The sequence below is a fragment of the Trypanosoma brucei genome, chromosome 7 (genome assembly GCF_000002445.2).
Source record: "Trypanosoma brucei brucei TREU927 chromosome 7, complete sequence".
NCBI classification, from domain to species: Eukaryota; Euglenozoa; class Kinetoplastea; order Trypanosomatida; family Trypanosomatidae; genus Trypanosoma; species Trypanosoma brucei.
In genome coordinates this window covers 125,872-151,604 of record NC_007280.1, presented here as the reverse complement: position 1 = coordinate 151,604, position 25,733 = coordinate 125,872, and the positions used below count along the sequence as shown (strand labels likewise).

Sequence of the window (25,733 nt, the reverse complement as noted above, 5' to 3'; positions counted from 1 at the left end):
TTTTTCTCCGACTTTACTCTTTTCATGTCTTTAAAATGTTTTAAAGGGTTAAGTAAACGGCTGACCACAAGTTGAACACACGGGAAAGGGGTGGAAAAAAGATTAAATAGAGTGCAATTGAAGAAAGAAAAAAAAAGAAGGAAAGAAACGCCGACAGTGGAACGTAAGTTAAGGAAGAAAAAGAGGTAGTGTGATTTTTTTTGTGGAGTTCCTTTGTTTGTTTTTCTCTACCAAGGAAGCGACAAAATCCTCGCTTAATTTTATTTATTTAACTTGTTTTATTTTTAGTTTATTTTAGTTTTTACCTCACCATCCCTTTCTCTTTCACTCACTTGTTGCCGTATTTGTTGCTGACATCGTTCACTGAGTTGGTGACTCGTATTCGCTGACAAAGGAGGGAAATATATAAAAGTGACGAGAGAAAAAATTTTTGCAGTTTGCATTTGCATTTGCGTTGTCGTTTTTTTTGTGTGTGTGTGCATGCAAAAGAAGAACTGCAGGTGGAAACCGGACGAAACTTCTTCAGAGTGCCAACAATGTGCCCAAGCGTTTGATTTCTTCAGCAGGCGGCACCACTGCCGATGTTGTGGGGGCCTCTTTTGTGGTTGTTGCTCGGGCTCCTTCATTCCACGCGAGCTGTTGCATAAAGTTTGTCAAGTGAAGGAAATAAAACCACATCATCCACATGTGGACAACAATCCGGAGGAAAAGGAAACGCAAAGTGGTGGGAACCCGTCTCTTTTCGCGGGTCTCATAAATACTTTCATGGGGAGGCTCTCGGCTTTACAGCGTGTGTGTTTAAAATGCCATTGGAAGGCGCGGAGACTTTTAGAAGCCTTTACAGAACCATCCAGCAGTGCCGCAGATCCCACTACAACTCATCCGTCTTATCCAATAAAATGTACTTTACCCGGCAGTGGCAGAGAGCGGAAGATTTATGTTATTTCTCTGCGTGGCAAATCTCTATTTGATAAGCGTGACTATGTTGGGTTGTCGGCAGTCTTTGAAGAACTTGAGCGACTTATCGGAGAAGGTACCGGTGTCCCCAATGCAACAGACGAGTGTCATGATGGTCGAAGTCATAGCGCAACTCTCAACCCCAGTCCATCAAATGACTCAATTTCTACGCTTTACAGTAGTGATCAAAGTACATTTGAGGCCACCTTATGTTTTGATGAAGCGGGAGCACACCGCTGGAAACGCCGGCGAGGGATTATGAACCTGGAGGAATCACCTCGGAAGAGTTACCACAGAGTTACATTGCAGGTGCCAGTTCTGATACCAGAGTGTAAAGGTGGTGATACGCTTGCAGGCACTGTAAGTAATGTGCGAGTTCGTACTCGACTTGTTGGACTTACTCAACAGCAAAGTTTCAACCGTGAGGTTTTACAACAGGAAACAATTGGTACTGATGCGTATGTCATACTTCCTGATGAGGAACTTGGACCCGTTCCGCGATATAGTGGTATTACTCCTGAAAGTAGCTTTGTACTTGATGCCTTTGGCACACCTGCAACAGGAAATGGAAGTGTGGTATCCGAGCCATCATATTTCGCGGCGAATTCAACACTCAACCCTTCGGGAGTTGTCTCGCGTCTTAATCGTGGAATCGACTGGTTGGCCCACGGCACGTCGATGGATGGCATTCGTTACGTGTGGGAAACAATTGAGCAATTTGGAGGAGCAACGCCTATTTGTGCTGTAATTGATTACACACCATGTGATAAGGAAACTTCAACACCAGGAAGTCCCGTCACTGCGGACACGAGCAAATGCCGCAGTGATGGCGCCTATACATTTGGAAGCGGCCCAATTTATGTGCATTGCCACAAAAGTGAAGAACAGCGATATCCATCTGTGAGGGAGCAGGCGTCTGCATTACATCGGGCCTTACTGCTTGTTGTTGGCAAAGTTATTGTTCGTGATTGGTTACAACAGAATGTGTAACGGAGGGAGGGGGGAGTATGTTAGACTTAAGGTTAGGAAAATAGAGATAATACCAAATGAAATCCCTTCCCTCCTCCTCCTCTCCCAGTCCCTCCCGCATGCACAAATAAATAAATAAATAAATAAAAGAAACAAACGAACGAACGAACGCGAAAAGAAAAGAAAAGAAAAGGGGGAAGAAACAAAAAAAATTGGAAGGCTTAAATCATTGACACGTATATATCAATCGAAGTGATAGCCGAGTTGCAAAGAAGCGGCGGAAAGGCCCCTACCTCTCCCTCAAAAAAAAAAAAAAATAATAATAATAAATAGTACGAACAAATTGTGGGAAAACTTTTGCCGTGTAACCACCGCTGCGCTCCATTGGTGTAAACTTCAGGGTCAGCATCACCTCACGAAGGTTATGTCCCACTGGATATGTCTTTTCTATCATTACTTCTTACTTTTATATTGTTTTTTTTTAAATATTTGTGCTATTATTTCTGTGTATTAAACCGGTTACAAAGTGTAAGAAGAACATCCTCCTTTTTTTTCTTTGCTGGCGTGTTGTTGTTGTTTTTTTTTTTGTGGTTTCCTTTTTTCCACTGTTATTTTCGTGGTAGTTCGACTTGTTTTACTTTTTCGTGCAAGGAGTCATGTTTATTTAACATGGTTTCTTCACGGGATTCCTTTACTCATTTCTACTTACTTTCTTTTTGTTAGTGTTTAGCCACTGTTTTTTTTTGTTTTCTTCTTTCATTTGTTTCTTTTTCGTGTCTTATTTGTTCATATTTTCTTAAAATTATCTTTGTATTACTTGTCCTCCCCTTTAAACGTTCTGCACCCTCTTTTTTTTTGTGTTTGTTTGTTTGTTTGATGGGAAAGTCACTACTGACCTGATGTGATCCCCCTTAAATGCCTCCTTTCGTCCCACTTCCGGGGTTTCATCGTCGTTACTTTTGTTTTTTTTTAATTTTTAAAAAAATCAGTGGTCTATGAATTTGAGCGGTAGTTTGTGTTTTTTATTTATTTAATTTATTCCTTTTGACTGCTTCTTTGGCATTTTACACGCGCCCTGTATTTTTCTCTTCCCTTCTATTTATTGAGCGTGCGACTATTTTTCTTTTTTTTTGTTCGCGTTTGTGTGTGTATATGTGTCTGGATCATCGAACATATGAATTGCCTTTATATTTTCCCCCCTCTTTTTTTCCCCCTGTATCTTTGTAAGTCAATAATATATGTATATATATATTTTTATTTATTAAGTGTGTGAATGTATTGCGGTTGCTAAACTGTTTGTTTGTTTGTTTAGCACATTCAGTTCAGTGCCTTTCAAAACTTCGTTAGCGGCCGTCCAGGTATGTTTTTTTCCCCCTTTCCGTTCATTTTCCTTTTGTTTTGTTTTAATTATTATTATTATTATTATTATACTCTTCCTCTTTTGCCTTGGATTCTGGTTTGGACATCTGAATACAACTTGTGGACCATACAATCCTTCGAGCAACTACAAACTCATCATCTTTGCTTTTTTTTTTTGCTTTTTGCTGTTTCGTTTTTGATTTTGTTTGTCTTTTTGTGCCATCATTAGTTTCCCAACTGCACTACCCTCTTGCTTGTGAAAAGCTGTTTCCACCCTTTTACTGCTTTGTGACCATCATTTTCAATTTTTTTTTTTGCTTTTACGTTGCGTTGCGTTGAACTAATATTATTACCATTATTATTATTATTATTATTATCATTACAATTGTCGCTGTGAATACAACTTATTTCCTTTCTATGTGAACACCCTCTCCAGTGAACTTTTCATATTAATTGACATTTCTGCAGTGTATGAAGGCGTTTGCCGCGATATTTTTGGTTCATTGTTTTTTTGTTTTCTTTTTATTTCAAAGCAGCGAATTCTCCACCTTTGTTTTCTTATCATCACTCACTGTTTTGGTCAGTTTTTTCGGTCCTCTTTCTGTTTTTACATGCACTTCAGGAGTAGTTCACTTTTTTAAAAAAAAAAACACTCTCTTCTCTTTTCTTCTCTTCTTTTCGCTTCAGCGTGACTTTTTTTTTTCCATCCCTTTAGTTTTAAGTTATGAATGAGTTCTTATGCGGTGTGTGCCAAATGAAATGTAGGTTTCAAAAAGAACATCGTCATATGCTTTAGCGTACTTTTCATTTTGTCCGTAACATCCGCCCCCTCAGCGTGTTTTGTGGGCATGTCATGTAAGTTTATTTACTTTTATTGGTAGTTCATAGACTCTTGAGAGTTAATGGAAGTGCTGGATATCTATATCTATATCAATATCAATATCAATATATATGTATATATGTATTTATAATAACTAAGTTTTCCTCCGGCTACATGTTGTGTATTTCTTTGCTTTTACTCGTTACTAACCTTGAGAGTATTCCTTTTTTTTTTATTTATTCCACATATATGTGGCAGCCACCACCTCGTTTCTCGTGTAGCGGTTGATTAAATTTGTTTTGTGTAAAGAGGTATCGTGTGAAGCAGCTCGACTCCCATTTGTAGTGTTTGTGTTACTACGCTTCATCACCGTTGGTAATTACATTTCGGGTGATATATTGAATCTGGAAGAAGAATACTGATAAGAGAGGGAGGCGCATTTTCTAATGTCTTTTGTTGGTTTGGTGGTGGTATGAGAAAATGAACAAAGGTTAATGGTTATGTGGCGCATTGCAATATCTCACTGTTTGACTAGCGGCTTCGCAGTTGGAAAGATGTCGATGGCGTAATGTCAATAACCTTTGAATCTTATCGCATTCTGTTACACTGAAGGGTTGTAGTGTTTTGGCCTCATCTATCTCTGCATAACCTCCAACCACTTGTCGATGGAAGTGTTGGCTCCGGCTGGTTCATGTTTAACAGTTATCATTGATATGTTACTTACTTACTTACTAGTTGGCTGATGACTGTTCTGCAGTACTCATGTGATAATTTCATATTAACGCTGAGTAAAAGCAGGATAAGAAAAAGGCACTTATGTGGGGTTCGCCCAGAATGCATGAGCATCTGAAATGCTTAATTCATGGAACTTCATGATTTCACACTACCACCTTTACTCTCACTTTCCTGTCTATTGATATGTTCTACGCATGAGACACGGCCACCGTTTATGACGGCGCCCCCCAAAATCTTTACAGGTAGTAGCGAACCAAAAAAAAAAAAAATAATAATTAATTAAATAATCAAAAGCCTGCAACTCCGGACTTGTTATCCGCCCCGGGGATCGGGTTAGGAGAGATGCGGCGGCATGTTTCTTTAGTTTGGTTGAATGCGGCAACCGGCTGGAGGTTACATACCGCCACTACGAGTGAAGGGATATCGGAAGAGACACGTGAACAGTTGCTGGAAGAGGAGGAATTCCGAGCAATGGACGCTTCACAGGAAGACAGCGAAATGCTGCCGATACACCACCGACTCGCAACCAAGGCGGACGCTCTGGAAGCAGAACTGAAGAGGTTGTCTTTTGTGCTCTTTGAGAAGCCACAACTTGTAGTCGATGATTGTCCGTCCACATGGACGAGACGTCCGGCAAATGTTGTGAAGATAATCCGCTGCTATGGTGCAACGAATGCTTGCGCTAAAGGAAGACATCAGCGCCCTGTTGGATGGGTTCCGCCTGTAGGCTCCTCTTCAACTATCGTCCAAACCTTCAACCGCATGCGGCATGCGCTACTAAATATGCGAAAGAAGAAGTTGGGGCAGCCTGAGACGGCACTGAATGATCAATTAGCGACGCTGTCAGCTGACCTTGACTACCTCAACCGCATGAAGCGCTTGCATGCGCTTAATTTCTACGGCAGGATGAACTTGACACCCCGCCGCCACATTTGGTTAGCACTCTACACATTATTGTGGAACTCTGTAATTGCTATTCAGAATTCGTTAGCATGTGTTTTCTTTGGTACTTTGCGTGGAATTAGGGACCACGGAGTTGTCATGGGAGCTATTCGGGGGCCAGCTACGGGATTTTTACGCGCCTCGCAGTTCCTTGCCTATGGATTAGTTCTCTCACCTCTTATTCACGTTCCCTCCGGTCTGATAAACTCCATGTACGGCGTGTGGAACGCACTCTCTGGAAAACTTTTCTTTGAAGCTGGAAGTGGCCGGTGGCACTACTGCAGCGCCCTAACTGCTTTGTGGCTTCATCGTGAGGTATCGCTTGAGCGTCGCGCAATTCGAAGTGTTGGTCGGTTGGAATTCCGGCGGAAGAATATGAGGGCAGAGAATCGATGGAAAGACCGGCTCGCGTCGATGGGCTTCTCGTTTGACCGTATAAACGAGAAGTTTGGGGGAAAGCACCAAAAGGCACAACATACAACTCGTGGCAGGGCGGAGAATATCGAAAATCCTTACGAGGTACTTCAAGTGAAGCGGAATGCTACACTGGAGCAAGTGAAGGCTCAGTACAAGCGGTTGGCTAAAGTTTTTCATCCTGATACTGTTCAGTGTGGCAGCGAAGAAGAGCGCAGAAAAGCAAGGGAGAAGTTTGAGAGCATATCACAGGCTTATCAAATACTCTCCAATCCTGAGAAACGGCGTTCCTATGATCTTGGCGGGGCGCAGGCACTTCGGCTACACGAAAGTAAAATGGGACGGTTCATGGCGCGGACACCTGAGGAAGTTGTCCAAAGTGTGTTTGGTGGTGAAATTTTTAAACAAAAAGTACTCGGGCAACTGTTGCGTTCCCATTGGCACTTGCGGAACGAAGCACAGGTGAGTGTTTCTCTCCACGAATTTGAGCAACTTCAGGTACTTCGCTGCTTTGAACTTACTTTAGAGCTGGTACGTATAGTCGATGTCCATGCAATGGCTCCGGCTGCAAAGGGTTGCAAGCATCGAAGTGGTCAACCCCAGAGTGAGGTTGCTGATGCACTGATAGATGAATTAAGTGGAAGAAAAAAGAACCAGCCAGCACGAGAGAGGAAACAAACTACGGCACAACACAAAAACCAAGGCGATACTCCCAATAATGAAGGAACGGGCTCACCATATGAACTGACTTGTTTTACCAACGAGTTTAACTGTTTTTCGCGCGACTTTGAGGACCGTTGTGACCGCTACACACGTCACCTGGCGGAGGCGTGTTTTGGAAGGGAACTGATGTACGAGGTTGGACAGTCGTATGTCATATCAAGTCAGCGATTCCTTGGCATTTTACCTTTTTATGCACCAAAGCTTCACGTATACAAGAAAATTTTCTCTGGTGTTGACCGTGTCTATGCAGCGTTTCGCGAGAAGGTGGACGACAGAGCCAAAGATAATCCAGAGTGGTTGGCCAGGAAGGTTATGACGGAATATTTCAGCATGGAATTTGATTCGGTTGTGGCCGACGCAAGTTGTGTGCTTCGCTTTGCCGCTCAAAATGTTCTCCAGGACGTTGCGATCACGGAAGAGCAGCGCAGGCGACGGTGTTATGCACTTTGGTATTTGGGAGATCAAATGATGCGCAAGGGTGTGCCGTGGTCACGGACAGAGGTGAAGCGAGATGACGGTGAGTTGATGGCGTACATTCAGCAAGCCGCAAACTCTGCGGCCTCTACAAGTAAACCGGGTTCTTTTTAAGGCGACGAATAATCACGGAGAGTTGCCGGCCCATATGTCTACACGTGAGCTGAGTGCTTGGTCCCAAGGAGGGTACTAATTGCAAAATGCTTCAAAAGTTGTAGCGCCAAAGGTATCCTATGAGTATGGAACGTTGCGTTTGCTGCCTGCGTTACCTCTCAATAACTCTTTTTGGCAGTGTATGTGTGTGTGTGTGTGTGTGTGTGGAGACGCACAGGCATGGTATATATGTTCACAGACGTCAAAAACATTTACGCATGGTGCTTGCGTTCTGTTAGCGTGATTGTACTATTTACCCGTTGGCTAGGCGGTTGAAAATAATTTACAGGGTCGTGAGGGGAGTATGAGGCAGTATTGTAGTATTTTAATGCCCTCCGATTTACAAACTAGCAGAGGGAATTTATTAACCACTTACTGATACGTTTTTTCCTCATTTTTGAGGGGTAACTGCCTCTCAGCAGAGCGCTCTTTTCACTCTACATGACTTCTTTTTATGTTACTTCGGCATTGTTGTTATTGTTGAGTCCACGTGTATCGAGGTGTCTTGTGACGTTGCTAATTGAAATAGCTCTTTTCCTCCTTTACTGTTGTCTTGTGCGAGGTTCCGGTATACCGCCCATATATAAAAAAAAAAAAATATATATATATACACTTTTATTGCCAGACCCACACGAAACACGGGTACAGGTAGGAAGCAAATGGAAGATTTTGACTTTCTAGACGATGCTGAAGAAATACTTCAGCCGCTCTGTTTTTGCACAAATCAAGACTATTCGCGCGTTGGTGTTGGCCATCAGAAGGGTTATGTGATTTATAATGTTCACCGCGGCGGCTCTGGTGCTGCTCCCTCTTCGGCAAAGGAGGAGAGTTGGGAAGGACGAGGAGGATCTCCCCCATCATTTTATACCACAGTTGAAGTGAAGTTTCCCCGCCGAGAAAGCGATTGTGCCTCACCTTACACACATTTCCGCACGCCAAGTGCAGCCTCAGGGCCGGATGCAGAGATGTCATGTGGTGTAGAAGAGAAAGTTAGGGCTTCAACTAGCGTTGGTGACAGGCGGGAATGTGATGTGCTTCTTAGTACATTTGACTGCAACCCGTCAACTGGATATGGGGCATTTCTTCCTGACTTTGCAGAAACTACTGCGGATGCTTATGGGACATCGGGGCAACCGCCTTGGAAGTCGGAAGCAGCCGCATGTGCGGTAGGCTCTGACTGTGCGCTTACCAACCTTCAAACTGCAGGATTGTCGTGGGATCAAACAACTGGGGATGTGCTCAAGTTAACCACGCAAAATGTGGATTCTTCCATCCGTCATTCGTTGGTTGAGCCGCTCCCAGTGGAGGTTGGTGTCGGTCTCATGGCACTCTTATATCGCACACAATTTGTTGCTCTTGTCGGCGGTGGTCCATATCCACTTGGTGAAAGGAATGAGGTGAAAATTTACGTTGCTGGAGAGATCCAGGAAGAACGGACTGTTCCAGTTCCTGATCCAGTTGTGGTTGTACATCTCGATCACAAACTTATTATTATTTTCACAACTGTAGAGCTGCGGTTGCACAGTTTCGAAACTGGCCAATGTGTGTTCTCGACGCCAGCACAAACAGACGTTACCGTCATGAATCGTCCATCCTTATCTCCCTTTCATGCTAGTGGAAACTCATCTGCGTTCAACAACTTCGCTACTGATAGCCTTACTGGTAATTGCTCTATGTCCAGCATGAAGTCAGTCAACGATACGGTTCTTGGGGCCACAACGTCATCAGTGCGACCTACAGAAGGTTCATGTGACATTACTGCACCATTTGCTATTGACTTTCACAGAAAGTTTCTTGTATTTAGTAGTTCTCTTTTCGGGTTTAGTCTCCTGCGTTATGCCAGTGAGGACCCCCTTAGTGCTTGGAGAGGCCCCGAAATGTTGGGCACAAAGTCTCCAGCCCATGCAAACAGGTTGGTTTCATTAGCTGTTTTTGTGGATGGTGGGGCCACAGTTGACTGTGGAGGAGCTGAATACAGATCCGTTGGTGTGGGAATTCGGTGTCATGTGGCGAGTTGCAGTTCGCGGGGCACACTTATACGTGTTTGGAGATATGTTGATGATGCTGAAGGGTCTGCCGAAGGCGGGAACAACAGTGGCACGCCACTTACAGGACACTTTGTGATGATTAGGGAGTTGCGAAACGTCTCCGTACCGACTCCTATTTTTCATATGATGTTTCTTGGTGAAGTATTTCTTTTCTGTGTTGCGCACAACACTCTCAAGATTTTCTTTGCCGGTGAGCACGAGGAGCCGAAACCCCATGACGTGAGCACAAAGGACCCCTCCAAGGCCATGCGAGTGCAAAACGTTCAATCCTCTCTCCATTCACTTCGCAGTTTTTGTAAGTTCTTCAGTTCCGAGTGGGCCGCACTTGAATGCCCACTGCCCCTAAAAAATGAGGTATTTCTTCCTAAATGGGTAGCTACAATGCCAGAACTGTGGAGGCATTTGATGCGCGTTGCAGAAACTTCCTCTAATAGAAAGCAAACTGACTCGCAAGTTGTGGGTGAATACGGGTATTCTTCAGAAGTAACGTTGAATTCCGGGGAGGCGTCACGGGGGGAGAGTTTACATCAAGACACTGGAGGTTCAAAAAGTGCCGTGAAGGCCCCATCAACCAGTTCATGGTTTGAAAGTAAAGGCATAGCCGGTTACGTTTGGAGACGAGTGTCACCACTTGTAGAGACGGTAGACTTGACAGCAAGACGATGTTTACCTACCGCTACCAGAGACTCCGCCACTTCACACAGTCAGAGCCTCGCTGGAAGTGTTGATGACGTGGCAGATGCTTCATGTGCTGGTAAATCCTTTAGGAGCGAAAAAGCGGGTGAAAGTTATGCGAATCGCAACTACGCAACATCAAAGGAGCTTGCGCGTTCATTTGTTGTTTGGTGGGAGCGGCCGGCGTACCGGCATTTGGATGTGGTGACACAATCAAAGAGTTCCGTGGGAGCCGCGTGCTTAACAGGTGAGACCGGCCCTTCCGCATGTTTTGGACAATATGGGTCGGGCTCTACATTACTGCAGTGCGTGACATGTGATGGCGCTGCAATGAGTATCGAATTTAACCCAATTGACAAGTTACTTAAATGCAGTGATGTGTTTCCCGTAGGTTTCTCCAAAGGCTTGGCATGAGCGAAGTGGGCCCTGTTTGGCAGATCGTGAAGTAAAAGTTCACTTGTGTTACCTACATTTTATCTTTAATATGTATGCCTTCCTAAACGATGCGCCGTGTTAAAAGTGAGTGTTGCGGGTCGTGGCTTGTGTGGACGCCTTTGCACAAGACGTACGTCTATTTTTGTGCGCGTAAGTTTTTTGTTATTTTTTTTTTCCATTTTTCATTGTTGTTTTCGTGTTGTAGTAGTCGTTGTTATTATTCGTACCTCTCTGAGAGAAGAGAAGATGTAACGGAGCAAAAGAAACGACTCTTAACAAGTGAACTAAGATATAAAAGAATTTTTTAAAAGAGGAGAAGAGAAGTTGAAACTACACTCTTAAATGTTGAATGAGAGAAATGGGTGACATATAGAAAAGGGAAATGGAAAGAGAAGGGAAAGATAACTGCGCCACCATTATTTGTGAGCACAACATCTCCAGTCACCCGAATTTGTGTGTGGGGCGGGAAGTGAAAGTCGCTTGGCGAGTGATTTTCTTCCCTCCGTGTTTACACACACACACACACACACACACACGCATATGTATATATATATATATATATATATAGGTGTATAGGTGTATATGTGCTACTGCTTTTTGTTTTCTTTTTTTTTTTAAAATGTTATTCAGTTTTCACAAATCTAACAGGATGAGTTGAAGTTTGTTTTCGTGTTTAACTTCTCTTGATGGAAGTGTCGTGCAACACGTTTGACCACTGCGAAGTGAGACCCGTAGTTAAATGATGAAAGCAGTTATTGTTGTTGAATGATCTAACATGGACGGCATAAAAACAACAACAAAAAAAAAAGAAACAAAAAAGAAGTCGAAAAAAAAAGTGTAGTAGGTAGCGCATATTGAGGTGCTAGTGTTCTTCTTGTCCAAATTGTTCGTGATTTCTATTGTTTTTGTTTTTTTTTCTTTTTTGTCTTGCTGTTGTTTTTCATTTGTCTCTTTTGTTGTCTTTTTTTCTTTTTTGCAACTGCTTCCCACTTTCCTTTGCTGTGCCGCCGCAGGATATGTTACTTCTCTGGAATGTTAACTTGAAGAGGCGCAATAAAAAAAAAAGAAGAAATGGAAAGTGCTGAGATGATGCAAATATGAGGCCGGGGAGATAGCTATGGGGAATATATGTGAAATAGGGGATGGAGGAACAAAATCGAACAAAAAACAAAAACAAATTAAATACATAAATAAATGAAGTGGAGAGGTTAAAAATCGAAAATTAGAGGGGAGAAGGAGAGAAAAGGGAAAAAATAAAATGAAGTGAGATGAAATGAAATGAAAAAGAAAATCAAAGGGAAAAGGAAGGGGGGCTTCAGCCTCTTGGCGCAGTTTTGAAGTGCCTTCATTTGATTTGCTTGGGTGGTGCTGCTCCGCAACTGATCCCCTGCGGCCCCCTTTTGCTATACTTCTTTCTTTTCTCATTTTGTTTTTTTCTGTGTAACGGGAAGTCTTCTTTTTTTTTTTTTGCGTTCATTTGCTTTTTTCTTCTTCTCATTTCTACATTTGTGTTTGTCCATGCTGTTTTCCTCTCTTTTATTTCACCTCAGTCACTTACCCCCTTTCGTCACTTGAGTTTTCAGTCTTGTTTTCCATTTCGTGTTGAATTGTTGAACCCTATTTTATAATATATATATATATATATATATATGTTTATTTATGTATGTATGTATTTATCTCTTTATCTATTTCCATTTTAACACTGTGTTTTATTTCTTCTCTGTTATCCCACATGTCGCAAACGCACGTAACCTTCGTTTTGCCTCCTAAAACCCACCGCCGCATAAAACAAAAAGAGGAGACTTAAAACAGGAACCATAAAAAAGAAAAAAAAACCAAAAACTGCAGGAAGTTCATGCGATGCCAAATGAAAAGGCGCAGACGCTGACAGTTGCAGAAGCCTTCGCAGAGACCTCAAAGGCGCTTCAGCAGTTTAACATCGAAAGAATACGTGTCGATGGCCTCAGTCGTGGGAACGCGTGCGACGAGGAAAAGTTCAGAATGTTAACCGAACAGGAGTTTATGCGAGAGTTTGTGTTTCACTCCCGCCCATGCATCATTGTGGGGGCGCTGTGTGATTGGCCGGCGTTGCAGCGGTGGCGGGACGACCGATATTTGTTTGATCTGGATGAAAAACTTCCCATGGTGTATGAGAAGGAAAGAACCAGTAAAGGGAATGGAGAAATTAATGAAAATGATAGCTTCCATGAGGATGAAGAGATTGTGACGGAATCGGATGCAGAGGACAGTAAGAATGGCACCAGTAATAATGAAGCGGAATCACAAGGGACGTTGGGACCTCGGCGCGTGACGGTTGCATTGACGCCTAACGGTCGGGCTGACGCCGTAACATATGTAACGTACAACGCTGTAAAGAATGAGTCACAGGTACATGATAAACTTGAAGGTAAAAGTGACTTCGTAGTAACCGAAAAGCTGTTCATGAGTGCCGCAGAGCTACGAGTGACGCTGCCTGAGTTGTACAGACTGCTGCGTGCAAATCCACTTGTCCCTCCATTGAAATCCCAGTTTGTCGACCTCCGTCGGCCGCAACGTTCGATCGCATACGCACAAATGCAAAATAATTGTCTTGCGGAGGAGTACCAACATCTCCATGCTGATATCGACACCGCATTGGACCGCTTTGGTACTCGGGTATTTGGAGGTAAACGTGAGGCCGCTAATATTTGGCTTGGCACACCCGCCTCCGTCTCATCAATGCATCAAGACTGGGTAGAGAACCTTTACGCGGTTGTGCGCGGTGTGAAGGAGTTCATATTAGTTCCTCCATGGGAAGGCGTGTTTGTGCCCAAGCCGGAACTTCCAGCGGCAGCATTTACCCTCAAAGCCGCAGCGAATTGTAAAGAAGGTGAAGAGGAATACATATTTTCTGATAGTCCCACGCGTGACGGAACGTCGGTGCCGTGGATGGATGTGGAGCTTACACCTGCTGCAGTTGATGACCCGCTGCACATTAAAGAGGAGCTGCGTGACAAATTGCATCCACTCATTGCGTACGTGCAACCTGGTGAGGTGTTGTACCTTCCTGCTTTGTGGTTGCACCGTGTGGCGCAACACGCAGATTCTGAGGATAGCCGAGTGATTGAGGAAGCGTCGACTGAAGAAATTGCTAAAGTTTCACGGCATGATCAAAAACATTCTGCGCCCCTTCCGCTTATCGCAGCTGTGAACTATTGGTATGACATGAGTTTTACCAACCCTGCTGTAGTGATGCTGCGCGAGTTTGGTCTTCTATTGTAAGGTACGTGTTTAGCTGCAACGCAATGGAGTGTTTCTGCTTCCATGTTTGTTTGATGATGAGCCACCTCCTGCTGTTCATTGCACAGTAATCGTGCTGGACCTTTTTCTTTTCAGCAGGAGAGAAAGAAAGAGGAGGGAAGGGTTATTAAAAAAAAACAACAGTATTGGGTGGATTATGACACGTTCTTTCACGTGTCATAACTAGCGATTAAACTTCACGTTTCTGAGTATCGAAGCGAAAAACTCTGTGTTCTATTATAATCTTCTTAATTTTTCCCTGCGTTTATGCACACAAAGAGTGCAAATATTTTTGCAATTTTCGGCATACATTTTTTAATCTATTTTTTCTTTAAATTACTTTCGTGCGTTTCTATTCTTTCTGTCTGAAAACAAATAGGTATAACGTGTTTGTGCGGTTAAAAGGTCTTAATTAAAGGTGAGGGGGGGGAATTTGAAAGTGTAAGCAATAATCAAGCGAAACGAAACCTAATTCAAAGAAAATACAAAAGTATTAAAGTGAAGGAAAGCACACATTTGACGCAAGAGGCCGCACGCTTGGGTCCGAGTGGTAACTGAGGTCGCAGCGCCAATTAACATATAAGTGGATCAAAACACAGCTGCGTAAAACAAAGAAAAAGATAGGTGTGTTGACGAGGCAGCAGCAAACGAAATGACGGAGCGCTCGCTGTTGATACGATGCACACAAGCGGGGCGGTACCTCGCCGTTGGGATGGATTTCCCAAGTGCACGTGTTTTTGATGTGGCAACCGGAAACCTTGCGGCAGTTGTTAACGTGCCGGCGCAGAACCGTTTCTCGCTTGCTGTGGTGTCCTTAACCTCACTATCGTTAGGAATCGTAAACGAGCGGGTGGAGCAGCAACAATCCACACGCAAGCGCGGTAAGGAGGGACGGAAAACTGATTGCACACTTTACACAACTTTTGCGGCGGTGGGACTCAGCAATGGCACATTACTTCTGCATAATGTTGGGAAAGATGAACTCGTTGGACACCTTTGTGTGTCAGACACGCAACAGGCAGTTGTAGCAACGGCCTTTACTGGCCATTTTTTGCTTTGCGTAACCGCGGACCGCCTTCTGCACGTCGTGGACTGCATTCGGGGGGAGCGCATCGTGACTAACCTGCGGGTTCAACACGATGCCAGTGCCATCGCGGCGGTGGAAGATGTGGTAACCTCAGCAGGACGTGACGACTTTATACCCGAGTCCGTTTTCTGTATCTTTATTTCAGGACCAACAAATGCCTTGTACAGACTTCGAATTGGGAACAATGCAACAAGTGGTGATGTTGGCGGCGTGCATAGTGCTGTAACTGCCTCCCTTGATCGTCTAATCACTTTTGCATCGCATACCTCCCGCACAGACATCGCGTGGATGGGTGGAACGCCTCAACAACCGGTTGTTATTACTTCCAATGCGCAAGAGGGCGCTGTACGTGTGTGGGACGCTCGCCCATCACTTGATGGTAGTACGGCAACATCACGATGCCGGAGGAGTTTGATGTGTGGACAGAGAATTATCGGCATTTCTGTAAGGGAGGGTGCGAGTAGCGGTGACGACAGGGGTCTGGATGGTATGAATGACTTGCCCAGTGCTGCTAATAATGGGGCAAAGGGTGAGGGGGATATTGGTAGAATGAGTGATGGAGGAGCCCTAGTGGTTGTTACGACCTTTACAGGTACCGTACTCGTGTGGATGCTCGGACGATCCCTTCTTGTCGCTGTCGCTGAGCCAATGCCGAGACCTCCCACATTCCAACTTACGTCGCAGGACGAGTCTGGACGGCTGCTTTTCGCTTCACTACTTCCAGGCGCCAATGCAGCTGATGGCAGTTCCTCGTCGGCCTGCTCATCGCTGCTGCTGCTTCGTGGGCGTTTTGCCGTACCGCAATTCGAAGTGCTTGATCTTTGTGATGCCATGTCAAAAGCTGTCAAACTGAAAGGGAGTGCAGCGGCAAGAAGGCGTACAGCACTCGTGGCAGGTGGCGGGGAGGTGGCAGTTTATTTTGTGCCTTCTGATACTCAATCGAAAGCATCTGCCGATCTAGTCGCGTACAATGATTTGGAGACGTTGGATAACGCGTGGGCGACACACGACCAACAACAACAGCGTCGAATTTTGCTGGCGGCGCGTGCTACGAGAGCTGGGACGGAAGGGTTTGTTCCCGCAGTTTCGTATCACGCGAAAAGCGTATCAGAACTCCCTCAGAAGAGCCTAACACTCGAACAACGGCTGAAGCAACTGCATGTCTCCGAATCCAACGAATCAACCGCTGGGCAGCAGCAGCAGCAACACGCGTTGGGATTAGCAACTGTTCCCCTTTACCAAGCGCTTCATGCGAACGATACATCTGCTGTGATGGAACTTCTCACTGTAGCCTCTCGAAGTAGTGGTGACATTCGGGCAACCGTAATGTCGCTACAGCTGCCTTATTGTTTACAACTGTTACAGTTACTCGGGCAGCGGGTGCGCGGAGCGTCCCCCTGTTCTCCTCTGTTTCAATGGATCGATGCCATTATACGTTACCGCGGCGTTGAAATGTATCAGGTCCAACAGGATCTGAAGCAAAAGTCGGCTGTTTCTAGCAGCGATGGGGCCACGAAAGGGATTAAACCCGATCAACCATCCCCACCGAAGGACTTTGTTGCGCCGCTTCTTCATCAGTACAGGAACATGGTTTCCCTGTACGACCAGATTGCAGTTATGTATGGACGTCTTTCTATTTTCAAATCTGTTTTCCCGTCGGAACGAAACGTGTCTGCAAACTCTCACGGCGACATCATATTTCCCAAAATGTTTGTGGAGAAAAAGTACTCGGGCGGCTTGTACTCGACGGCAACGACAGAGCGCAAGGTGGATTCACTGTCTTCCAAGAGAAGGAAGAGCCGAAAAGACGGTAATAAAAAGAAAGGAGCCAGACCATCTTCAAAGTCGAAGAGGAAAGCAAAGAAGGGGGCTGCAGCCTCTAAAGAAAATGAAGAGGAGGATAATGACATGGACAGTGATGAGGAGCTGGATTTGGATGCTCTTGATCAAATGGTTCTGTCCGATGGTGACGTAAACGAGGAGGATGATGTTGACGACAATAGCAGTGGCACTGATGACGAAGAGGAGGGTAATAGTGAAGTTAGCGATGAGGAGGAGGAGGGTGATGAAGATGCAACTGAGGATGATGAAGAGGACGAGGGGGATGCTATTCACAAAAAGAAACGGGCGCGTGGGGAGCAAACCACGGCGATGGTCGCTGAGTCTGAACGCGGCTCATCATATGGAATGGAATCCCGTCACAGTGGTGAGGAAGATTTTGATTCCGGAAGTGATGAGGAGGTAGGTCTCGCCGCAGCGCCGTCCGATGGCAGTGATGATGAAGAAAGTGCGGATGACAGCGAAAGTGATAGCACATCTAGTGGGAGAAGTGGGGCTGATGATATTCCGGACGGCAACTTTGACGATGACGACGATGAGGATGATTTGGATGAGGAAGATGATGGCATCGGTTCCGATGTAGCGGAGCTGTTGAATAATGGCAGGAATGGGGATGATGAGAGTGATGATGAGGAGCGACACGAACTTCGTCGCTACAAGCGAGCTAAAGCGGATGGTTAGCAGGTGATTGACAAACTGGATATTAGCCAGTGTATGTATGTGCCGTTACCGACAGTTGTGTAAATCTACTCGTCTGTGGGTGCAAGCGTGCCATTTCGATGGATCCCTTATCGTGATTTGTTAAGTCGCCTTTCATTTCTCGTCGGTCTAAATGGTAACGGTGATTGGTGTGAACAAATGATAAGCCAAGTCGCATGAGGACGAAAAATGTCCCCAAGCCATCCCCAGCGGACAACCTTGGACGTGCAATTTGGCCTCCGTGTCCGTGTTTTTGTGTGGTTGTTAATTCCTTTTTAAATATATGAAAATAAAGTACGTTTAACTTCGCTCAGTAACTTCATCCGCCGAGGGAAGCGTTGTTAAAAGCTTCGAATATCTGTGAATGTGTACCTTGCCAGTATCCGATTTAATGCGAAACCTTTTGGTTTGATCCCTGCTCAACCCAAGTCAACTCTCATTCATTTCTTTCATTCTCCTTCCCCTGTGTACCCTCTGCTGATTCTTGCTGTAACTTAGCGTACATTCACACATACAGGCGCGGCACTTTGACTCACGTGCCCTACTGAGGAGGAAGTTAAGAGGGAAAATAGGCTTGAGTGTGAGACCACTTTGAAGGGAAGTACAGGAGGGAGCGTCAATTGTACCTCTTTTTAAGTCACAGAACCTCCTCATCACGGTGAGTTTCGTAGAAGTTTCTACCGTACCCTGTAATTAGGGTGAAAAGCAGTTACTCAAGAAGAGGATTACCACTTGACCCTTCACTAAGGGGAAGGAAAAGGGCAAAAAACTAAGCACTTTGACATACAAGAAAGCCACAACATACTTCTACGCCTATATCTATATATAGTTCATACACTTGTCACATATATTGCAATAACAAAAAAAAACACATTGCTGTTCGCATAGGGTGTGTGCTTCAGTTGCGTCTGCAGTTGGTTATCTAACGAGGTACTGCACGACAAACATGGGTTGGTGGAGGAGAGGCAGCAGCAGCAGCAATGGCATGCAGCGTGTGGTGGAAACGCACTTCTGGAGCCTCACACGTTACCGCATCGGTCGCCGTTTTTTGGGCTTAGATTATGCTGACAATGTCATATTCTTTCCTGCGTACCGCTCCAAAAGACGTGGCGGTTGGGCTGCAGTTACATTAGGAGTCACAAGTAGCAGCAACTACTTCACTAACGACACATCTGCGGTAAACGTACTGGAAGACGGTTATCCGTTACACTGGCGTGCGAATTCGAGACTTAAGGAGTTCGTTGCGGAGGAAAAAAAATTGTGGCAGGCCCGCGTAAAGGAGGAGGTGGCCCAACTTGCAGCGGAGAAAGTTTCGGCCAGTAGGACAGGCGACCCCAACGGAGGGGCTGCAAAGGAGCCGGGGGATCTTATGGGAGACATCAACTGCGAGCACAGGTTTCGGGACACATTAGCTATAAAGTGCACGTCGCCCGGTTTTGCCCAACGCCACTTGCGACTCAGCCGCCTGTGGACATCACTGTACAAATTTCTGTATTTCTATCTGTGGGGTATCGGCATCTCACTTGTCGTGCAGGCTTATTTGCTTTTCCGCAGTTGGCTCAATCCTCCTGCACGACAGGGATTGAAGAATATTGAGGCGCATGTGCTGCACATTCCCAAACTGATTTTTGGTTTCTGTGTGTCGTGCGTGGTTTGGGCCGCCCATCACCTTCAACCCGTTGTATCACCGGTCCTCGAAGCCTTAGAAGGCGTGTTTCCACAAGTTAATTGGAGTGCCGCTTCACCAGAGGCTCTCGCCACGAAGGCTCAGCAGTTGGCAGGACACGATGTGTCTGGTGGAAAGCATGGGAGTGGGCAGCTTGATCAATTAAATGTGAAGAAAACTACGGAGACAATGGCCGGAAATTGGGCTGTCTTTTTTAGTGGAAATTTCACGAGCATTATGCAGGGGCTTGTTTTTCTGTTGGCTGTGCTCCTATTTCTACTTTAGCTCTACACTCCGTTTGTCAGCCCCTCCTCTACAGCTGTGGTATTTTGTTTTGTTTTCAGTTCCTGTAGGGCATTTTTGGAGTAATTTATTTCCCCCTTTAGCTCAGGTGTTTACTTTAAAGTGTTGGGGGGGGGGAGGAACGGCGAGGATGAGGATGACAAAGGAAGGTAGTGTAATGTCGTGCAATCCTGTCAGCAATGAATGACAGTTACTTTCTCATAGCGTTAGTATAAGGATAAGAGGAAAAACTCAATCGTAACGGGATGGCGACAAAAGGGGCAAACGCAAATACACACAAAAATTCATACCTTTGCGGAGATAAACAGGAAGTAATGATGAGAAGGGGAAACAAAGTGATAGGGGAACTGAAGAAATGAAATTGTCAGAAGTGGAAGCAACATAGTACTCAATTTTCCTGCAGTTTTCTTCATGTAGAACAGAAAAAGGTGTGAAGAAGGGAGTAAGACTGAGAGCTGCGATGGCGTGGTTATGATCCGAATATTTCAATAAGCATCCACCGAAATGTTGATTAGTGAACTGAGTGCACATGTGTGTTTATTGAGATGAGGTTGGAAGACGACAGGAAATGGTGAAGTAGAGGGATGTTTGGCTCTGATGCGTACTGGAGTGCGAAGAGCTTTATTATCAGTGGACCTACGATATCAACCAGGGAAAGGTGGTAAAGAAAAAAAAAGAATAGCAATAGAAGAGCGTATCCGCGACTTTGACCCGGGAAAGGTGGTGCGGTGGAGGCTCGTGTTATTTTTATTTTATCTCTGTAACTATGAGTATTGGAGCAGTGCTTTTTACACCTTTGTGCTGGCGTGCAGAGTGGCTTGTTATATATTCTGCTCACTTGCTTATCCCGTTAGGGGGTTGTCACTGAAATCCTCATGCATCGAGTTTCCCTAAATTTTATATGCTTAAAAGTAGAGAACAGTGCCGGGGATGCGGCGGCTTTTTTGTTTCCTTTGGTATTCCGCTACAGCATGTATTCGTTTAATTATGTATGCATGGATGTTTACGTTCATTCATATTTATACTCCCTTTCCCACATTCTATTTTTGCCTCCCCTTTATTCCCTCTCCTCTGACCAACGGAAGGTTTTGCTTGCCTATGTTAACACAATTTATTATCAAAAAAAAAAAAGGACCATCGTTGCCGATGGGTGAGGATTCTCATGCAAGCCCCTGCTTTGTGGAGGGGGGCCTGCGCTTAACGGTCGTTAAATGTTTTGTTGTGTGTTATACGTGGAATCAGCGGAAACTGCCATCAACGAAAGGAACTCCACTAAAATAAGGAGGTTGCTGTAATGGAAAGGAGGTGAGGGACCGTGACGGGGCGAAGAGAGGAGCAAAAGAGTTGTAATTTGAAGAAATGAAGTGAAACAAACAAGTTTGGTAGGTTCTTTGTCCTTTTTTCGGTAACCTATTCGTTAACGCATGTTATTCAGCATATTCGCACAACTGCTTTGTGGGGAAGTCGCCTCCTGCTTCCGACGTCACCGCGAGTGTGTCTGCTCAGCTTCACGTGCGTGCATCTCCTGTTTTGTTCTGCCAGTGCTTCCTTTTATTTTTAAATTGTCTCTCTGTTTTTATTTTCCTTTACCGCTTCCAATTTTCTAGCTTACCTCGTCGGAAATATTCACATGCGCGCAGGCTGCGTTGCGTGCTCACGCATACCCAAACTTGGGATTGCTGCACTTGGCTCCACCACTACCTCCATGCAAGCGACATGCCAAGAAACACAAGAGCTGAGGTGTGCTACAACGCAGATGGCGCCGGCAGTTATATTTCCATTGCCGCCACCGCTACGAGGGAGTTATATTGATCGGAAACCAACTGCCGCTTCTTTCAACGAGCATCATGCGACGGCTTCATTTCGTCACCACATGATTGCCAGTGCTGATGTTTCCCACCGACCTCGTCACTTTTACTTTGCTAGTGGCACCCGCAACGATACGGGTACGAGAAGCGTAAAGGAAGGCGAACGGAAACAACTGAAGCAGCAAACAAATGTAGAAGTTGATTCGGTTGCATACGGCGATCAGTTGGACGAACTCAGTGCTCGATGGGCCGCTAAATTTTATGGCCAGGTGACTTTTGGACCCCGCAATTATCCATATCCCTCGTCACGATGGTTGGCTCGGCGGTTCCAAATGAAGAAGCACAGAATTATTAAGCGCTTCCGCTTCCGTCGGTACAAATTAGCCGCGGTGGCTAACCTTCCTTTTGCAAAGATGATACGCGTGGGTATGTTACCGGAATTGAAAAGCAGCAAGACAAAGAGGGGTGATGTGGTGGATCCTACACTCAGTGGTCAGTTGGTGAGTGCTGTGAAGAATACTGGAGAGAAGCGGAAGGGGCAACGGACCCGCCCCAAATCTAAGTATCAAGTGTAGCGCTCGTATATTACGTATACATGTTTGTGTGTTGTGGTTTGTATGAATACATCATTGCTAGCGTATATTGGTTTCTGAAGCAATATATGGCAAGTGTTGTGGGGCTATCGACTTCAATAATTCTACAAATACATATATTTTTTTTTCGGGCCATTTTCGTTGTAGGTGTGTGATTTGTGTTATATGCTCCGGGAAGCTGACAATGTTTAGTGCGTGAAAATGCCCAACATACCACGCGCACAAGTACACACACGTGCATTTGTTCCGCCTTCTTTCACACCATGCGCGCCAACAAGTTGGTGCACGGGTGCTATTATTATGTTGTTGCTTGATCCATGCAACCATGGGAAGTATTCCCTTTTTTTTTTTTGCTATTCCTCTTACCCGTGTGACAGGTATGGAAGCTGAATACTTGAAGGCTAAGCAACTTTTGTTGTACACGGACGCGCATATTAAGGATGAGTGGTTCGGCCGGTGCTTCCAGTATCTGGATGTCTTCGTTGGCTCAACTTCAGCGACTATCGTGGGATGTAGGACGACCACCACTATTGAATCATTGGTTAAACTTCTTCGTCTCTTTGAGATCGCGAAACACTCCGCAGATATTCACGGAAGGGCCCCTTGGTGTTGTGAATAACGAGCACAAGATGGTAAATTCACATACCTCCGCTGCTGCAGCTGCTGTGGCTTGTACTGTTCCACTACCGCAGGAGGTACGGCAAGTGATCGCTGAGTGTTTTGTGGATGGGGTTCGTGTGGCCCAACTAAAGAACCTCCTCACGTCACCAACAGGAATTTTAACGGATGCATCATCCATAAATATTTGTGAGGGAAATGACGGTGTTTTTTCAGAGGGCAAAAGGGATTTCTGTGGAACCACCGAGAAAAAGTGCCGTGACTGCCTTTCCACATCCCCCGGAAATGCCGCGCCGGGTGCCGACAACCACCAATGCGATTTCGACGAGGTTTTGTTCCTTTGGTGTGCTTCACACGAGACCCCGTGCCATGCGCAGCAACTGGAGGCGTGGCTTCGTGAAGCGGTTGGGCTTCTACACTTCTTCACACTTAGGCCTGGCTCCAAGACGGAGCAACTTCACATTATTCGACCACAAGAGTGCTTGGAGTACTCGTCGATACTCTGTGTACTTCTTCGTGCCCTGTGCGCAATGTTCTTACGGTCAGGATTGAATGCAACGAAAGGCTGCGTTGCAGGTCCCACCCTCTCCATTTCCTTTGAGGAGGAAGTGGGACTGCTGAGTTTGTGGCTCTTACATTCTATTCGTTGTCTTTCCGTTAGTTCTTTTACGGTATTATTGCAGTTGGTGCAAATGTTACTTGCGAGCGGCACGAAGACCCGCGCATGGCTTCTTGAAGTGCCTTCACTGCTTCGCTATGATGGGAGTGGCATGAAAGGTCATTTAAATGATGACCTCTCGCGAAAGGGGCCCGCACAGCTATGGGATATGTGGGAGAGGAGTCCAACGTGCCGCATTGCCCGTGATATCGTCCCCATCACTCCAAACCCGTCCTCTTCACCTTCCCTGCAGCAACTTTTCACGGATCCACACGCTTCAGTAGGTCCGAATGTTGTGCTCTCCCTAAACGAGGAGCTCAGCCAAATAGCAACTTCGTCAATGGGAGGATGATTATTTATACCAATGTCGTCTAACGCCTTCCCTTCCTTTCTGTTTGAATCAAAATGTAGTATGAGCGACTATCGAGGCGCAACTTACCGAGCCGCACTGCACCAAGGCACCTTATTTATTTATTTTTGCTTTCCTCTTCGCCATCCTTTTCTCTCGGCTTGCATAACCAACTCCCGTGTTGGGGTTCAATAATGTGGATATTCTCATTTCCAGGGAAAGGTAGGCTTCTACCAGGGTCTTATAAGACCACTTACTTATCCAACTGAGCGGAATCTGCTGGATATATCGACGAGCGCCGTATACATCTAAGGACCGGAAAGTAAAGAAAGACAATTGAATCGAATAGCTGTTATAACAGCAACGCAGGGGGACTAAGCGACAGCACATCTCATAGCTTCAAAGACAGAGGCACTGTACAAGCGCGTACATTTATACATTAATATATGGATAGTGAATAATGCGGTTTAGTCGCCCATGTTTGTCGTCACTCTTCGCCACCACGGTGCCCTTCCTCTCCCGCTCCTCCCGCAGCGCATCATTGGCGAAAAACTTGGCACAGTTTCACCCCACCATTGCGCAAACGTGGATCACAGCTGCCTGCAATAAGTTACTGCAACCCCAACATGTGTTGCCTTCTAGCCGTAAACTAGCGTGGTGGCGCTGTCCTTATTGTGAGCATCAACACCCGAAACGTATTGACCTCCACGTGGCTGCCGGTGGTGCCTGCCCGAAGTGTTCCCGCATGCCAACATTGACGTGTTCAAGAAAAAGAAGCGCCAGTAGTTCCAGAACGTCAGACAACACATTAGCAGCAACAGTTAAACATCGTTGTAGACCCGATAATTCTCTCGCAATACTCGATGCACCGAATGCTAGTAGGGTAAAGAATAGTATTGCCGATAACGGATACCTGCGTGTATCGGAAACACGAAACCTTCTTCCAATGCTGGCGCGCAATTATGATAAAGAGGTTAAAAGGATATCAAATGATGAACAGCTTTTTGTCTCCCCCAAACTCGACGGCGTACGCTGTGTCGTTGCGTGGAATTTGAGAGATAGGTGCTTGAGTTTCTTTAGCCGTTCCGGGATGTTATTTGATTGTTGTGATCACATTGAACCGCAGCTGCGACCTCTATTCGAAAAGGACAATATGTTAGTGTTAGATGGTGAATTGTACAATCATGATGCAAGTGACTTTGAACAGCTGACATCAGCCATACGAACAACGAGGCAACACCGCACAGCGGGAATTGAGAAGGTGCAGCAGCAGTTGCAATATCATGTATTCGATCTTCTTTACGCAAAAGAATTTCCTCACATGACGGTAGTGCCCTTTGGACAGCGCTACAAACATCTTTGTGACTTGATGCAAAAGATCAACTCCGGAAAGGGACAGGGCCGCAGAAAAGTAGTCAAATTAGTTCCCGTCATGTCGGCAAAAAAATCGGATATAGACCGTCTGCTGAGACTCAATGTTGATCGAGGGTATGAAGGTATCATGATTCGCCGTAATGGTATTGAGGACAATAAATGCATGACTTCTGTTTCGAGTAGTGGTGGCGCCTCAGCTGCAGTGCCTGGTTACGCATATGGGGCCCGCTCGCCCAACTTGCTGAAGTACAAACTTATGCAAGACAGCGAATATATTATTGTTGACGGCGTGGAAGGGAAGGGAAAGTGGCGCGGTTGCTTGGGTGCATTCGTCTGTCAAACACGTGCCGGTCACCGCTTCACCGTAGCGCCAGCGACGACAGAAGAGAGGAAACGTGAGATGTGGCATCGACTGAATGTGTACAAGGGGAAAATGCTCACTGTGCAGTATCAAGAGCTTTCAACAAATGGTGTCCCACGGTTTCCTATTGGGAAGTGCGTACGAGGCACAAAGACTGGTAGTGATTGGGTTTAACAGCAGTATGTTGTTTCATACATTCACTTAATGGGTGTTTCTTGGTGTACACGTGCATTCGTGACTACTCAATGATATGTTGCAGATGGTGGCTAAATGATTTTGATGATTAAATTTTGTACCATTTCTAAAACCCACTTGCATGAACACGCGTGGATGTTCACGTACCTGTCTGTATTCGTAGCTGCGTAACTATGACGTCCAGCTTGTATGATCTCGTT

The 25,733-nt window shown here is 45.4% G+C and overlaps 9 protein-coding genes across 9 annotated transcripts, besides 26 other annotated features; all 9 read left to right on the top strand.

The window, feature by feature from the left end:
• Positions 1-25,733: part of a sequence feature (sequence corresponds to BAC RPCI93-29K4) that runs on past both edges of the window.
• Positions 255-297: a sequence feature (AT_rich).
• Positions 481-1,947, top strand: Tb927.7.690 (zinc finger protein, putative; the record flags this gene model as incomplete). The annotated part of the gene is made up of 1 exon (XM_840600.1): positions 481-1,947. The coding sequence occupies one exon, from the start codon at positions 481-483 to the stop codon at positions 1,945-1,947; it is 1,467 nt and encodes a 488-aa protein (XP_845693.1).
• Positions 2,052-2,074: a microsatellite.
• Positions 2,099-2,119: a microsatellite.
• Positions 2,229-2,258: a sequence feature (AT_rich).
• Positions 2,663-2,724: a sequence feature (A-rich).
• Positions 2,889-2,912: a sequence feature (AT_rich).
• Positions 2,945-2,966: a sequence feature (AT_rich).
• Positions 3,157-3,191: a sequence feature (AT_rich).
• Positions 3,333-3,355: a microsatellite.
• Positions 3,445-3,503: a microsatellite.
• Positions 3,630-3,667: a microsatellite.
• Positions 3,939-3,970: a microsatellite.
• Positions 4,201-4,255: a microsatellite.
• Positions 5,096-5,128: a sequence feature (AT_rich).
• Tb927.7.680 (chaperone protein DNAJ, putative) lies at positions 5,183-7,507 on the top strand (the record flags this gene model as incomplete). Its single annotated transcript, XM_840599.1, has 1 exon — positions 5,183-7,507. One exon carries the CDS (start codon positions 5,183-5,185, stop codon positions 7,505-7,507), a length of 2,325 nt encoding a protein of 774 aa, XP_845692.1.
• Positions 7,685-7,713: a microsatellite.
• Positions 8,126-8,156: a sequence feature (AT_rich).
• Positions 8,206-10,683, top strand: Tb927.7.670 (hypothetical protein, conserved; the record flags this gene model as incomplete). Its single annotated transcript, XM_840598.1, has 1 exon — positions 8,206-10,683. One exon carries the CDS (start codon positions 8,206-8,208, stop codon positions 10,681-10,683), a length of 2,478 nt encoding a protein of 825 aa, XP_845691.1.
• Positions 11,215-11,243: a microsatellite.
• Positions 11,244-11,288: a microsatellite.
• Positions 11,491-11,539: a sequence feature (T-rich).
• Positions 11,607-11,679: a sequence feature (A-rich).
• Positions 11,956-11,988: a microsatellite.
• Positions 12,156-12,246: a sequence feature (A-rich).
• Positions 12,332-12,381: a microsatellite.
• On the top strand, positions 12,565-13,965 carry Tb927.7.660 (hypothetical protein, conserved; the record flags this gene model as incomplete). Its single annotated transcript, XM_840597.1, has 1 exon — positions 12,565-13,965. The coding sequence occupies one exon, from the start codon at positions 12,565-12,567 to the stop codon at positions 13,963-13,965; it is 1,401 nt and encodes a 466-aa protein (XP_845690.1).
• Tb927.7.650 (hypothetical protein, conserved) lies at positions 14,636-17,590 on the top strand (the record flags this gene model as incomplete). The annotated part of the gene is made up of 1 exon (XM_840596.1): positions 14,636-17,590. One exon carries the CDS (start codon positions 14,636-14,638, stop codon positions 17,588-17,590), a length of 2,955 nt encoding a protein of 984 aa, XP_845689.1.
• Positions 17,033-17,177: a microsatellite.
• Positions 17,431-17,544: a microsatellite.
• On the top strand, positions 18,555-19,559 carry Tb927.7.640 (hypothetical protein, conserved; the record flags this gene model as incomplete). Its single annotated transcript, XM_840595.1, has 1 exon — positions 18,555-19,559. The coding sequence occupies one exon, from the start codon at positions 18,555-18,557 to the stop codon at positions 19,557-19,559; it is 1,005 nt and encodes a 334-aa protein (XP_845688.1).
• On the top strand, positions 21,208-21,960 carry Tb927.7.630 (hypothetical protein, conserved; the record flags this gene model as incomplete). The annotated part of the gene is made up of 1 exon (XM_840594.1): positions 21,208-21,960. The coding sequence occupies one exon, from the start codon at positions 21,208-21,210 to the stop codon at positions 21,958-21,960; it is 753 nt and encodes a 250-aa protein (XP_845687.1).
• On the top strand, positions 22,419-23,606 carry Tb927.7.620 (hypothetical protein, conserved; the record flags this gene model as incomplete). The annotated part of the gene is made up of 1 exon (XM_840593.1): positions 22,419-23,606. One exon carries the CDS (start codon positions 22,419-22,421, stop codon positions 23,604-23,606), a length of 1,188 nt encoding a protein of 395 aa, XP_845686.1.
• On the top strand, positions 24,064-25,512 carry Tb927.7.610 (DNA ligase, putative; the record flags this gene model as incomplete). The annotated part of the gene is made up of 1 exon (XM_840592.1): positions 24,064-25,512. The coding sequence occupies one exon, from the start codon at positions 24,064-24,066 to the stop codon at positions 25,510-25,512; it is 1,449 nt and encodes a 482-aa protein (XP_845685.1).